Source organism: Haliotis asinina, chromosome 14, assembly GCF_037392515.1.
Source record: "Haliotis asinina isolate JCU_RB_2024 chromosome 14, JCU_Hal_asi_v2, whole genome shotgun sequence".
In the NCBI taxonomy this organism is placed as follows: domain Eukaryota; kingdom Metazoa; phylum Mollusca; class Gastropoda; order Lepetellida; family Haliotidae; genus Haliotis; species Haliotis asinina.
This window is the reverse complement of record NC_090293.1, coordinates 4,845,947-4,861,666: the sequence shown is the minus strand read 5'-3', so window position 1 is coordinate 4,861,666 and position 15,720 is coordinate 4,845,947. Positions and strand designations below refer to the sequence as shown.

Below are 15,720 nucleotides of genomic sequence, written 5' to 3'. Positions count from 1 at the left end.
GCAAATTTCATAAATGTCAAGAAAAGCCTCGTATGAAACAAGAAAATAAAACTTTCTTCCAGTGTCAAATGCATAAAAGAAACATGTTTCTGAATAGGGCCAAGGTGATGTTCATTTCAATCAATAACATTATTTGTGTCAGAACAATGCCGTGTTAGAGACTACATAAAGAACAAACACCGAGCCAGTTGTGGACATTACGCATAAATTGGTGATGTTCAGTGTTGCATATAACCCTATGCTTACACCAAGGGAGTAAAAAACCCTGAGAATCCAATTTCACGTAAAAATGCATTAGGATTCGGGAATCCATTTCATCGATTTCATTATGCGGTGGGGTAGTCATTCTTCCTCGTTTTATCGCAGTTTTTCTTCTTCTTTCGTGACCAAGGATATGTAGATATTGTCGTCTGCATTTCACGATAAGTTTGAACGCATTTGGGAGAGCTCGAACTAGTTCCATTGAGCTTAGAACGCCGAGCGTGAACGATTGGCCTGCATGGACTGCCGCTTTCATGAGAAGTCTAGTGATATTGTTCCCTGGCCAATCAGGTCCTTAGCTGACGAGGGGCAACCCACGATCTGAGGCACTATAGCACTATAGCATGGAGGTGATACTACTACTACTACATACACGGGTGTCCAGTATTGAACGGGATTCCTCCTACCCCTAGGGATATACTGTAGGATGGACACCCCCGCTAGCGAGGCCCTCTTTACCTAGGAAGTTGATGTCAAAACTGATACACTGTCTCGCCTGAATGTAAGTCAACCTCGGTCTATCTAGCTGTTGAAGTATGTGACAAGTCACACTTAGCTCTGTTTTCGTCACAGCGTGACACGACCACTGGACAGCCAGACTCAACACCTCTGGACAATATTCGGAGATGTACTTTTTTCTGTGACCTGTTCCCATAGTGTTGTGAAGCTTGTTGTAGCATTTCGGGTGGCTTCCCGGTGAATGAATGACATACTGATATCAGACTGTTATGTGTATATACAGGTATGGACATAAACACATGTGTTCACAATATACGTAATAATATCCAAATGCTGAACGTACCTTTCGTCCTAAATTGCACAACAAGCGCTTATGCCTTTGCGGGCTTATCAGCGGACAAATTGTTGATATAATCCGGTAATTATTAACATTCAGCTACTAACCCGAGGGTGGGTTTAGCGTGAGAGAGGAATTACCGTCTCCTGGGCATGAGTCGTTGCATAGCCACAGTGTAGAACAGAGGACATACGATACAGGCAGTTTGAAGCCCAATCTTTCTCAACTCCCTCCAGGCTGAAAACGGCATCTGATTTGGTCCGTGAGCGTTGACGATCTCCTCCTGTCGGCCATGTTTATTACAAGCGATTAGAACGACGGGATGTTGTATTTCAGACAGCGAGCACGACAATTCAGGTGTGACCTCATACAATATAATTTAGGTATTTTGCGAGTAAATCACTGGTTCTTTTACTCCCTCCAGACCCTTCTAGTGTGGCCAACCCCCGGAGACTGCATGGAAGCCCGGTAAAGCGCTACTGCACCACTTTGGATTTATCTTCTCGCGAACAAGTGTTTGTTGAAGCAGACGACAAAACTGACAAGCAAACTGGATAGCTCACAGTTTGAGGACGCCATGCCTGCGAAAGGTTTGTCACCATTTATTACATATACACAAACCACAGAATTAGCGTTACATGTTTTCGAGTCATTGTGCGTGTTATTTACAGAAATACCCTTACGCGATGTACACGGAACTTCCACAGACAAATGTAAACATCGGCCATTTTCAACCGTGAAACTGTAATCGAATATGATGTTTTTCTCACAATTTCATATTTCATTTTATTTCATTAATTTCAGTGCTATAGTCATTGTATCATGAGAGCAAACTAGAGGAATTTATAGGTCTGAATTAATTTCTGTTTTTCATGTATTCTGTAACTGACACTTCTCACATGCAATTAAAAGAAATTCAATACTGTAAGAATATTTTTGCAATTTGGTTACGCGTTACTGCCATCTGCCATTACCATGCAATCACGTGTCGCGTAAAGAATTACCCATTTACCCAATCAACGTTTGATATATGATTTCAATATAGTATGATTTACAATAATATTCGATATTCATATTTTTTTTACATTTGTGTAATTCATATATTCCTGCACACCTAAATTTCTTAAATAGTGTGTAAACTCGAGAAACGAGCTTTGGGGTATATTATTGTAATATTATTGGATTATTAAAATATGGATACGAAGGAAATCCGGTTTAGAGCAATGATAAATTTTTGTTATATTTTTTTGTATTGCTGACTCAGAATTGTTTCACAGAACACAGTATTTTATAAGACGTGTCCACAAGAACGTTTACAATGACTATTACGTCAAGTGTAAATTGTAATTTAGTGTAAATGGTTACATGACAAACACTCAGTGTGTAACATACATTGATGAAAGAGCTTACATTTCACAGTGTAAACATGAGTGTATTTTCTTGTTTTTCCAGTTCGATCTGCTAATGTTGTACATGTAACTGTTACGGTTGTACAGGTTACCCCTGCTTTCAATTTAAGGACGTCCACGGCCGATGTATTTTCCTAAACGGGTTAAAATCTTCTTAATGGGCATTTTTATGTAGGGTTCCACAATACAAAAATCTGAGATTAAGGTATAGACTTGAGTTATTTGCTATTATATGTATTGTCGGTGTAGCTATGTAGCTGCGCTATTCAGGGGGCTATTTTTTCTATATAGCGCAGCTTGTAGGAAGAAAACGATGATAAAATTCACATAGGAGCAATGAAAAGATTTTCCCAGCGTGAAGAGAAACTGGTAGAATCTGAGGTAATAGCATACGCCCAACTCAATGGGATGTCAGGAAAATGGCGACGAAACAACACCGCCATACGGAGTATTCAATCGTTAGAAGAAATTGTCCATTTCCGATAAAATCGGACTCTGTACGATCACGTTTTCAGACATGGAAACATTAAGTTGACCTGACGCGAAACACAGGATTGTCGTAGCAAATGGCTAAAAGAGACAAGTTAGGGGTTTTCTATGACTTGAACGATTTCAGTCGTTAGCCCTGTCCTCCTGATACCGATCTGTGTCAAGATTTGCAAGTGCCGTGTCCGAATTCCGTTAAGTCCTCCCATGTAGAAGTGTCGAAATTGTAATGAATACCAAATACTTGCCAATAGAAGGAACACCGTCTTAAAGATCTCTCGACATCAATAAATTAAGACGATAGAAATCAAGAGTCCAGAGTGACTAGCGATACTGGTGGTTAGGAGAACCCAGCCTAGGTTCTCCCTCGACTCATGTGAGACTTCAGTGCTAATTGACAAAAGGGCTTTCCCATATCCCAGCTCCCTGCTCATGCATTTTCAACATTTCGCTTGCTAAGTCGACTGTAATTATAACTAAATCCTTTGAATAATGATGCGCGCGATATTTTATCGTTTGCTACGACCAAAGGCCTTGCGCTGTCCAAAAGGATGCTACTATCTCGAAAGGGATTCTGATGGGGGATAAACGTTTTATATGGTAGCCTTAACAAAATGCAGACGCTCTCATTAGGTGACTATTAATTTTTCAGCGTCATTTCCTTCTTATCCTCTAAGATTAATTTGTGATTTCAATAAAAATCATTTCATATGCTGTCGACTGTATGAAAGTGATGTGTTTACACTATACAGTATAGGAATGGACCTTACTAGTATTCGATCTTGTTTTAAACAACGTTATTCTTATAGGTATTTTATGGTAATTCTGAAACTCTGATGCCAAGACAATGTATTATGTTTACATTAGAAACAAATGCCGGCGAATTCATCGGAAGGACAGTGTCTGTTATAACCACATGTGTTCTATGGTTTGGTTTTAAGCTTTGAGGTTCACAAAAAGTTACACTCCCTTGCCCACTGTATTTTTTTCTTGTCTTGTAACGTCAGACTACTTGCATGTTAAATACGATGTATGAGGCAATTAAATTATATAATGGTCATGTAGATGTACACACGTGTTAGGGCGACATGCTAATTTAATTGCTATCCTTTTTTAGAATGGACGTGTCACATTGTGAATCCCTAACATATAGGAACTACATGTTTTCAAGTCTCTGAGACTGGTAGCTTTGATTGATTATTTTATAACCAAATTCATAGAACTGTCACCAATGCCAGATCAGGTTTAAAACATCTCTTTGATCACGTGATCATCTAGTGAAAATGTAAACAAAGTACTCAGGCGACAATCAATCATTCTAATTGATCTTGACTATCATTTTCTCAATTAACATAACGTCACAAACAATTCCATTTTATCGGACACAATTTAACCTAGGTCTTCATTCAGCATAAAAACAAACCAGTATTGCCAATACAGCAATGAAACTGTCTTGTTTGAAAGTAAATTTCATAACAGAGATTGAACCAGGACGTTGCATGTATTTTGATGCGAAACGTGTTTGTCACATTATCTGACATCATTTATGAAGGTATGAGTGCGCTTGTATCATGGAACTTGATGTAGCTATTTAGGCACACGATTATTTAATTTTTGCTTTCTGAATAATTTCATGGTAGTAAACAATTCCCATGGTAATACTCAAGCGTGGCATAGACACAAATGCACATTAAGCTTGAAGAGAAAGATGTGACATGTCTGAGAGATTTAAGCAATCTATCACTTGTCTGGACTAACTTCAGATACATAGATGGAGATGAGACATGCATTCACGTTTACCTGTCCCGATTAATTACTTACAGGTAAGACTAAAGAGCGATCTCACTCCCGCGGTGGCAAAGAGCTGAGCGTTCTGCGTGTACAGTATGAAAAGCCTGAGGCAACAGTGTATCTCCTTGTCTTGGGCCTCTGTCCTGGCGTTTGGCAGAGACTGGCGACGGTCCTATCTATCATTGTTGCTATGTATTCGAAGAACAACGTGCTAATATGGCAGATATGAAGTGGCCTAGCTTCTCTGATTCTCATTTATGTGTTGTTGTGTTCTCCAGAGGAAGACACGAGCCCTAATAGCACCAACCACAGTGATGCTGGCAGCACCGGCAGTGGAAGCAATGCTAAGAAACATACCCGTAAACGAGGTAAGATATTCCTTATAATACAGTAGAATCTTAGATTTCTGTCCATAATGCATGATAATATCTGACAAGTTTCTTCTTTTCTAAATTCACTATACACCTGTGCACTGAATCTTGTATCACCTGTAATTTTCTAACAGGCATTTTCGAATCACTGGAAATATAGAAAAACCTTCATTGTGTTTATCTTTCCACAAAAAGTAGTCTGCAACCAAATTGTTACTTTCATCAAATAAGGACTAAAGTCTATATTAACAGCGAAGAAAACCCTGTAGTTATGTTTGAGATGGTTCTCATTTAACGTGTAAAAGGTTGATACGGGCAATTGATAGAAGCCTACCTTACATTGAAAATGATATTGGTGGGCAACTTGGCACCTGTGTTGTTTATGTGAGTATGTGCAGAGGGTAATATTCATCCATGTTGTGTTTTCTGAACAACAGTTTTCTTGCAATTTATTTTGTAATACATATTTCGAAGAGAAACGAACCAGAATGGGAATCTTGCGGTTTGGATAATGTTAGGGACTTTAGATCTGTGTTGGAAGCAAATTGACGTTATAGGCATTTATTATGTAAGCATACACGCACACGTGTCTGAACTGTTAGCTTCAACATTATATTTGGTTACTCTCCCGTGTTTGAGGCATTTAATAATTAATCATAAGTCATGCATCGGGAACTAACACCAACAGTAATATCTGATGCTTCTAGTGCTTAGACGATCAATGTTTTTGATAATTAATGATCATACATATATGACGAAATTTGTGTTGGGTGAACTGATACATGCCCGCACTGGGTTGGTCTTTGTAAACATGGCTACTGTTTTCCCTAGGAATGTAGATACATTGTATTATAGCGTAGCTAGAACATCTGGTTGTCTTCTTGTGGGTTTACCAAGAGAAATACACAGATCGACCCAGGACAAATCATGAATATATTCATTGGAGTAAACAAAGTTTAAACAAAAAAATGGATACACATTTCTGAATACAGATTTGCTACATTTGCCTGACTCTTATACAGCGTAAACATCGTTTACCAATATTTATGGATTTTTTTAAAAACAAAGTTTACATCTATTGTGAAAGATTAAGTTGTAAGTTTTGTCATGGAGTTTAATGAAGTTATCATTTTGGAAATTAGGTATATCAATGTTCATGTGCAATATCAACACTACAGAGAACCATATTTTGCGACAAATATTTCCACGTTATTTGTCAGGCACTCGCCACAATAAATGATTAGCAACAGTATTTAATCTTTAACCTCAACGATAATGTGAAAGATATCGACATTCATTTCATATTTCATAGCTGTCTGTCTACTAAACGAAATGTAAGATATGAGATAAGATACCTCCTAAAAACGGCTTTGATTTATGAATAGCAATTAATGCCAGTTTTAATTAGAAAAGTTCAGAATGCGAGTGGTATTATATTAAAGCAGCGTGGTGTTGTCATATTTCCTTCATTTTAAGTCTCATACCTGGCATATAGAATTCCAGAGAATTTTTTCCAAGCTCCGTGAAGAAAAATCGATATGTCACCTTAAAAAGATTGAATATTTTCGCTTTTCGCCACCGTCTATTGCCTCGCTTGCTCAGCAGAACTCGCGATACTGTCGACATCAAAAGCTCATGTCTTACAATCTGAGCTAAAACCGCTAGAACTTATGCGGAAATTAGCATATAAATAATTAGATCCCATCGCATTTACCTGGCTTGCTTATTTCACTAATTTAGGAATCAAGCCTTCTACTACTTGACAATCTTCTAAGGCCGGTTTTCTCTTTTCATTACATTCCATAAGCACTTTTGATCTTTCGTGCTGGTTAGGGGAAGAAGTTCTTTAATCACACTTTAATACTTTTCCGATGAAGTCCGTATTTTTACTAATTGGTCATGTCAGACCTTTAATCGAAGGATAGCTTGACGTGGTTTAATGTGTACCCAGTCGATGATGTTGTTCTCTGCTGGGTACATATGCGAAAAGGTCACGTTCCTCTCAACGTCATATCCTTAGTTACGGGGCCGAATATGTTATAGTTATTGCAAATTCAAACATAAAACTTCCATGTGTTGAAGCTCTAAACCAACAGTCAACACACTTCTATGCATGCTACATTTCAAAGCTATGTTATATATATCCAATGTTTGAGAAATTCGAGCATATTACAAAATATCCAGTTATTATACAGACTATTTTTGTTGTCCAAGTTCAAACTAATGAATTCGATTGTAGTCTTTACTTGACAACAAGTGTAATTATCATCATGAGAAGTGTTGAAATAACATTCTTCACTTCACAAGTCACAATTTGAATGTGCTGTGAAATATCTGTGAAGGTGTCTGTGCTTTGAGGTCCTCCCCCTTTGACCATCGCCATGTGATGTATTTACGCTGCTCCCCAAAATGTAAAGTGTGGGAAACAGCCCCCTCTTCACATTGATCTTACGCCGTATCTCTCCGCCTCAATCAGGTCTTTAATTATCGGCGTTAGGAGCCGTAATTTAACCCTGACAACGAGACAAATAAATATTCAATGTTCTTGTTTGATTTCGGGTTGTTTTGGTTGTAAGGACAACTGGACTTTTAATTGGTAATATCGCCGTGAACGTTTGCAATATATTCATCTGTCACTAGATGCATTTTCGAATGAAAAGTGTAATTACCGACTACAGAAGGACTGGAACATCTTTGATAATGCTTGAACGTTGTGATAAGATTGTTAGTATATTACACTACACAACCTTTCTAGTTTCCAACGTGTACATGAATATATTGATATAAGTCTTCAAGACTTAATTTGTCACGCTTAACTGGAGCTTATGCTTACATCAATAATTACGCAATAAATACAATTTATAAATACGTGGATGATACGAAACCTAAATTTTAAAACGAAAGTGAATTATGTTATGCAAAAACGTCTCATTAACTTTCAGTGGAACTCAGTGGCATTCGTTATAGGTACTGAAACTATTACAGACATTTGGCTTGACACGATTAATACACTTATCAAACGGCCTACCTTGGTCAGCATATGTTGGTATCGTATACAAATGAAGTCATAATTACACATGACATAAATGCAAGAAAATACACTAATTATTCAAGGGTGGAAGAATAATGTTTCCATTTGTTAAACTGAATGTTAGATCAGCTGCTTAGATTTCTAGCAGTAAGCATACGCTTTGTTTAAACGCTTTTCGTGATCACCTAACTGATTTTAAAAAGTTTACAGAATTGCATTCCTAAAAAGTTTCAAACCAATGGTATTGCCAATATTATGTGAATATATTTTTACTTTTAATTTCTGCATCCAAATTCAGTGCGATAGTGTTAGCGTAATACCTTAATTTCCTTATAATTTCTAAGTAATTGATATCTAAATGATTGGAATATGAACATGCATAAACCGCAACCAATTTGGTTCATATAACCGAAATAGAAGTCTGTGTTTGACAATGTTGGAAAATGAGGCCTCCGGATAAAGTTTTTCTTCCCTTCGTTATCATTCCCGTCTGTTTCAGCTTGATTTCCAATGTTTGGGTTTTGTATGTCTTGACTGCCGAGTTGTTAAACACTATTCAAACAAAACCCGAGACTACACTTAGCTGTGTAGCAAAACATGCTTAAAAGACGCTGAGGGCCCAAACCGTTGCCAGATGCATGCATTTCCCACTTCAAAGGCAGTGCGTATCTGAGCATGTGTTAGCACAACCATAGGCATCAGCAACATTGGCATAACATTCCGAAAAAATAACATCTAAAATCACAATATTTGAGAAAATTAATGAACAGATTCATCTAAGATGTCCTTTAGTGTATCAAAAACACAAGGAACGGAGTCGTTGTAACAACTTGCTGACGGTTCGTTTGTTTTTATTTAACAATTTGGGCACCGCAGATAAACTGCAGTTTGTTTATCTACAACAAATTGCATTCAGTGTACACGATGTTCGTTCGGTTTCAGCTTCTGGTTTATGGGATTCCAGTAGGATGAACTAGCTACCCTTTGAAAAATTGAAGCTTTGTTTAGATGATTTTCAAGACATATGGACACTCGCGGAGACATGGTTTCGGGGAAAAAACAGATAATTCTACGAGGGCGACAGAAAACGTTATTTTTTGTAACTTAACCAAAGTGTCAAGTCCCTTAGCATATTCCAAACATTTTTTATTTCGCATTTCAAGGTCGTGTAATTCCGGGGGTTTTTTTTGTCAGATATAGAGTCATTTTGTAATTGAAATAGTGAAAAGTATCCTACAAACTGACAGTCAAAAAGCTTTGGAAATATTATAATGGGAAAAATGCCGACTTACATGTCAAAAGGTGAATGCTTTCTGTGTATTATCCTGAGCACACCTTTGCCGTACTTGTAATGCCGTGTTTTCACATTTTCATGAGAACAATTTAATCAGGCATAAGATGGCGGAGCTCATGTGTTTACTCTTCAAACAGTTTTCACTTATCGCAATGTTGACATATGATATTATTCTGCCTTAAGCCGTTTGTGGTACTTCTTAAGTGTATATTCTTCCATCCTAAATGATCGCAGATACAGACAAAGCTATTTCACTTTAGTATTTGTCGTGCTTGAATTCATGATGATTTCAAACGCATGCATCATTTAATTTCGATATCTTTATTTAATGGGCCGTAGATGCACTGGTCAGAATTGCCCAAACATATTCCAGGAGCCGCGACGCCAAGGATATATGTGACATCATGTTTGTGTTGTGTATCCAAGTTTACACAATGACAGAGATGTAGGTGAAGTGAAACATCACATGTCTTCTAATTCACAGTGTGTATTTGTACACACAGACTGTGCAGCTCTCTGTACATCAGTTTGATAGTGCAATCATGAAGCACATTGAGTAATTTTTACGACTCTACTCGGAGTTCATTATAGTAATTAGTACTCTTTAATCATATGATGGTATAAAACAACACGACCGGCTTGCAGATCTGTTAATTGACAACATAGGGTGACCTTCCCTTTTAGGGTACATCTAACAAGGCGTGGTATTAGCTGAAAATTGGCGTTTTGGGAAAAGAATGTGTTGACTTGCCCATTAGGTTGCCTGACTGTCTGCAGACCATTGGACAGTCGAGGTCACTAGCAAGGCCAATTTAGTGACCGCTGCGGAGCTATGGTAATTAATGATGGGTTTATCAGCTGCGATGGACCCACTGGATGGTGTAGCCGTTGTAATATCCAACAGTGGTCATCCATTGTGGGCCGCATTTGTAACCATTAGTATTAATGGCGATTAGTGCGGCGATTGAGTCGTGTGTAGTGGTCACTAATTCACACTTGTGGCTGAGTAGTGAGTGCATTTAACGTTGGGAGACCACTTAGCATATGTTCTCAGATGAAGTATCTCCAATGATAGGGATGTGTTCATAACATACATTTAACTTCACTCTCCACTTTAACACAATACGCATACATGCACTCACACGGTCAAGATGTTTTTCTTGGGATGTTTCATCATCTTTTTTATGTACAGAACTGAAAAATGCAACCAGACACGTATGGCTTTTACAATATTTTTTCGCCGCATCTGAAACAAACGGTGGTATTGTGGTTCCTTGGAGGTTAAGCCCACGTGTAGCTATACTCTGAGGAGTGTTATACATACGAGTAAGTAGCAACTTTAAGTACATAATCTGTCCCACTGAGGCACTCAGGGATCCTATTACAAATAGTTTCGGTCCTAGTGTTAAATATTATGGAATGTGTCAGAAACCAGCAGGTGTGTGACGTTCACTGATCAAAAGAACTGATGATGTGTAAAAAATGACGTTTTTGTTGTTCTATGTCTTGCTGAACGTGGTATAGCTATATTTGAAATTTTGAGGTCTATGTGCTGCGTTTAAGGTATTTCAGGAGCTGTTTCTCACGACTCAACATACAGTTGACTTGGTGCTTCAAATGGGTGGACTTCGCCAACAGACCATCAGTTTACAATGATGAATTGTGGCGACTGGTCAACACGACCGCTAGTTTAGATGATGTATCATTGTCGAGTGGTGTGGGCCACCATACAATCTTGTTGAACATTGTAAACTATCTGTTTCATGACCGCTGCTTGTTGTTATTATGAGTGCCAATTTCGCCAATCGAAACTGGCGCTTGGCACAGAAGAACCACTGGGATAATCTTCCTTAATCAGTCGGAACAGCCAAGCCCAAGTCAATTACACTAGTTGGAAGAGGTGGAATCGGCTCGGAAATAGACAGCGAAGCAGCGTCACCGCAGAGACGCGTTTCCCATTCGAGGCTTACCAAGCTTCTTGGAAGTTGTTTAAATCACTCTGAAATGGAAGCGAAATTGAATTTTCTCTGAAATTTTCTCCCTGATATGGTCCTCTGATTCTGTTACTACGTTTTGCAAGTTGCGAAATATCTTCCTCACACGGGTTTTACGTTTGTCGACATAGTTTAGGAACCATTTGGTTTTCTGTATATGCAACTAACAAATATCACGGAAAGATGGGGAATCAAGTTAATTTTTATGTGTATTTTTGTTTTGCTTTATTTCTTTTGATATGTTCCATGTTTCACAAATGTTTTTTTTTCAAATAAAAGTATATTTCGTTTCATTAATTTGAAAGAGATATATACTTCCGAAAGTTTTTTTAAAGCATATCAAAATTCACGGACGTAAATAACTTGAATGGTTCCCCAACATCAAATCATTTGTGTGTATAGGGTGGGATGGCTTGTACTTGTATTTAACTATTACAATATCCTTCGGTTGAATCAGATCTAATTGTGCTGCCCATATTTGGTCCAAGGGATGCTTAAGCAGAAGTCTGTAGGATAGCAATGCCATTAGATTCATAATCCCACTTCTCTTCCACGCTTCCCTCAATTCTCGGAAGACTACGAGATTCCCGCGAGACATAACCGTGTTTTGAGCAGTACCATTGATTCATTTGTCCTTGTCAAGAGAAACCCGTTCTGCCAACATTTGGCAGTTGTCATTCAAAATGCATAATAAAATTGCCTAATATCTTAATTGCTGTGTTGTCCGATCGTACAGGGCTTTAAATCTCCTCATAAACTTTATTGGAACGAATAACATTTAGTTATTTACACTTAAAAGACTTGCTGTAGTCCTCTTGTGTCATCTGGCAAAATGGTTGAGGCTTGAACCGACAACAGTTCAAATAATATTAATATCATAAATCATCCCGTCTACACGGTATGCATTGCAATTGGTGTTTGTGCATGGAGCAGGATTAATGAAACATATAATGAATGCAATGATATATATTTCATTTTACTCATTTCACAACATCGAGATGTTAAATTGATTATTTAGACCGTTATTCTATATACCAGTGTGGCGGTGTTGCGCCTGAAAAGCCTATAGTTCCCAATCTGTGTAATATGTCTGAATTTTATTAAGGTAAAATATATCCCTTAAAATATATTTTATATTTGAAACCTGCCATTCTAACATGTTGATGAATGCAGTTTTTAGTTCTTGCCTCGCATTGTAGGTATTTGTAATGGAATGGTACCATATGGTTTGCAAAATTAAGTAGACTGTTCAATGAAAAACGGTCAACCTTTCGATAACCATTGAGGAGTCCAAATATATCATAACCTTATGAATCACTACGAAATGTTGACAAAACCAAGTGTTCGCGAATTCACACCAATTAAAAAATGGGAAAATAACCTTTTGTATAAACTTGGGACACATGTCCCGTTTTATTGGAAAACGTAAATTGGTTACAGCTCATGGTGTCGCTTTCATTTATACATAGTCAGGGGGACATCGGTCGTGTCATGCTGATGATATCTGAATCAAAAGTGGAGATCATTTTTCGCTAATAACGCTTTGTAGCACGGATGAATTGTAAATATGTAAAGTGCAACAGGTTTTGATAAATGATCAATTTGTAAATGTATGTTGATGTATGTTTGACGTGTTTCAAACAATAGCTATTATTTGACAAATATGTAAATGACAGATATAACTTATGTTGTGTACTGTATATTTACAAACACATTGTCAATGGGAATTAACAAAAACGTAAGTCGCTGTACATGTCGTTGGTTGTATGCATGTTATGTTTTTGTTTATTCAGATGCATTCAATCGCTCTCTTGAGGAATTCTTGAAAAACACATGTAACATCTCCAATAATGATTGTCTGATAGTAAATGTCAGCTCTACCTAAGGCGATGTTCTTGTCCCACTATCCTCTTAGGATTATATTTACGATTCCTAGGCAATGTGTGTCCACGTATATGTCAGAACGTGGTCATAAGGCGCTAATTTATGATGGACCTCTTGTAATGTCGAGGATTTGGGGCTCCTCGCTTGACAGTGTACTGCAAAACATGCGAGTCTGCGTGTGACACCTAGAATCTACGACACAGGAATGCGAGGGACTTTTTCCTACCTACGATGTGTAAAAACACGTACGTTACATATACACAACGTCTAACCATGTTTATATACCAACACAACATAACAGTTCATTAAGATAACGGAAACGTATGCATATACTCTCAAACACAACATGGATATTGCTTATATGATTGTGCGATCATATTTGTCAACTTGGAAAAAAATCTTTATGGGCGAGATTACCAGTATTATGTATGATCTGTATATCATTATTTGACAGGCCCGGACGGGCATAAGAGTAAGGTAACACAATATGATAAAGTGAATCATCACTTAACCTTCGATAGTATGGCAAACTTGTCTTGCATTCCCTCCTACGGGTTCCTGTCAAGGTAGCATTAGGCAGTAAAGGTATCTTAGATTACTACTGATATGTAATGAGAGTAAATATTACATCGATATAAAACTGTTGCTTTCTTTGTTTTAGGGCGCTACTAGATGAAACTCATGGTGTCAGTAGAGTCCTTTAATATCAAAGTTTAGAAGATCAGGGATTGAAACAATTTCAGCCTTGACAATCGCCATCTGGTACGAACATTCCCCAGTACACGTACATGTTAATCATACAATCCAGTTTTTGCTTTCATTTGTGTCTAAATAAGATATCATAATTGTCTTAGCAGTTACTCGAAGTATTGGACAGAAATGTGTTGTTATAAATCTACTTTTATTCAGTCTGCTATGAATTGCACCAGTACGTATCATTTCAGGAAGCATCAATATTCGTGTGCAATGAATGAAATGTGTGTTGGTTTCAACACGAGGTTCCTTTGAATACTCGGGCGACCGCATAGTGTCGACTGCAGTTCCTGTTTATCGGTGTTTTTTAATCAGTGCCTGAAACGGTTGGTGAATTTGTTTCGTATTCAACCCTTAGCTGAATGTGAATAATGCCCAAATGGGATGAAACTGTATTTCTTATCTCTCCGTATGCGGATCATCTTAGATTATCTTTTGAGTTATGGGAACTGTTAATTTAAGTTATATTTAGTGCCATTAAGAGAGGCTGACAGTATTCCTCGGGTAGCTGTGGTCAGCAATCCACGTGCGGCGCACGCGTATTACTCCTGTGGCGTTGTTTCCTCTGTTAAAAACACGGTCCTCAATACGAGTGAATAAAAGGAAATTATGTCTAATGTGAAATCGTCAGGAATAGGGTAGGGAGCCCAAGGAAGGCCGTTAACAGGGCCAGTTTCTCAAAACTGACGTCTTCCACTGACATAAACCGGAAGCCGTCTGCTCGTCGTACGAGCCCGAGGCGGAAGTCGACTGTTTCTGCTATCTGCTCTAGCCGAAGCCAGATTTCTCCGCGAGCTCCTGGATTGTGAAGATGTTCTACGAACGGATGCTCTTAATTTAGTTATTTTGTCCAAATGAAATTAAAGAAAATACCGCATTGTACGGTCAGTCTTTTGTGTTCTCGAAGTGATCTCCCCATTGTCTTGATAACTGACATTTGTTCTCTGTCCACAAAAGGTTGCAATTAATCCTTGACGAGAAACTCTTTATTGTATTGTGAGTGTGATTACTTGAAAGTGAGATTATATGCTGTCTAAGAGACGACACTAGTTTCGTTACCACGAAAGTGGAAATTATTACCTGAGGTATGGCACGGCCATCGTACCCTCCTTTGCAGTTAACGCCTCACGCCTAACAGATACCACGACGGTTAGGTTAGTGTTTTGTCTTCTCATTCACGCTGATGAAGTAGAATAGTTATCTTAGAGGTCGTGAAATATAGTTCTTACCATAAGTCCTTCCAACTCAAATGGAGATGTAGCTGTTTAAAATTTAATTGAAGATGTTGCGGTTTACGAAAAAATGACACATATAACTTCTCGGATGTTATAACTAGTTGTTTAGTTTACACAACAAAGTAAGCAACGATATAGTAATAGCATTTGACTACAGAAGAAACGTAGACAATTAAAAGAAACATGAGATGTAAGGTGTGAGTAGCTAAAGCAAATAGACAAGTGTGCTGCCGACAACGTCAGCCAATGACATCTAACCGACAGGGCGCTTTAATGTAGCATTAACGCTTGAGTAGGCATTAGCTATTGTCTTAAGTGTTTAAACAGAATACGTTATCAATCTGCCTCCGGTCATCTGTTCATGAAACCCAAAATATCCTGATGGTCATTGTTTCCAGGATAGAATTACCAAGAT

General features: G+C 38.0%; 1 protein-coding gene across 1 annotated transcript in view; it reads left to right on the top strand.

Moving 5' to 3' along the window:
• LOC137261804 (paired box protein Pax-6-like) overlaps nucleotides 1–15,720 on the top strand; it is a 50,019-nt gene that overhangs the window by 4,630 nt on the left and 29,669 nt on the right. The window contains exons 2-3 of the mRNA XM_067799588.1: nucleotides 1,482–1,647; nucleotides 5,022–5,111. Of these exons, the coding sequence (XP_067655689.1) occupies nucleotides 1,635–1,647; nucleotides 5,022–5,111 (103 nt within the window). The 5' untranslated portion in view covers nucleotides 1,482–1,634. The remainder of the gene's footprint in view (nucleotides 1–1,481; nucleotides 1,648–5,021; nucleotides 5,112–15,720) is intronic.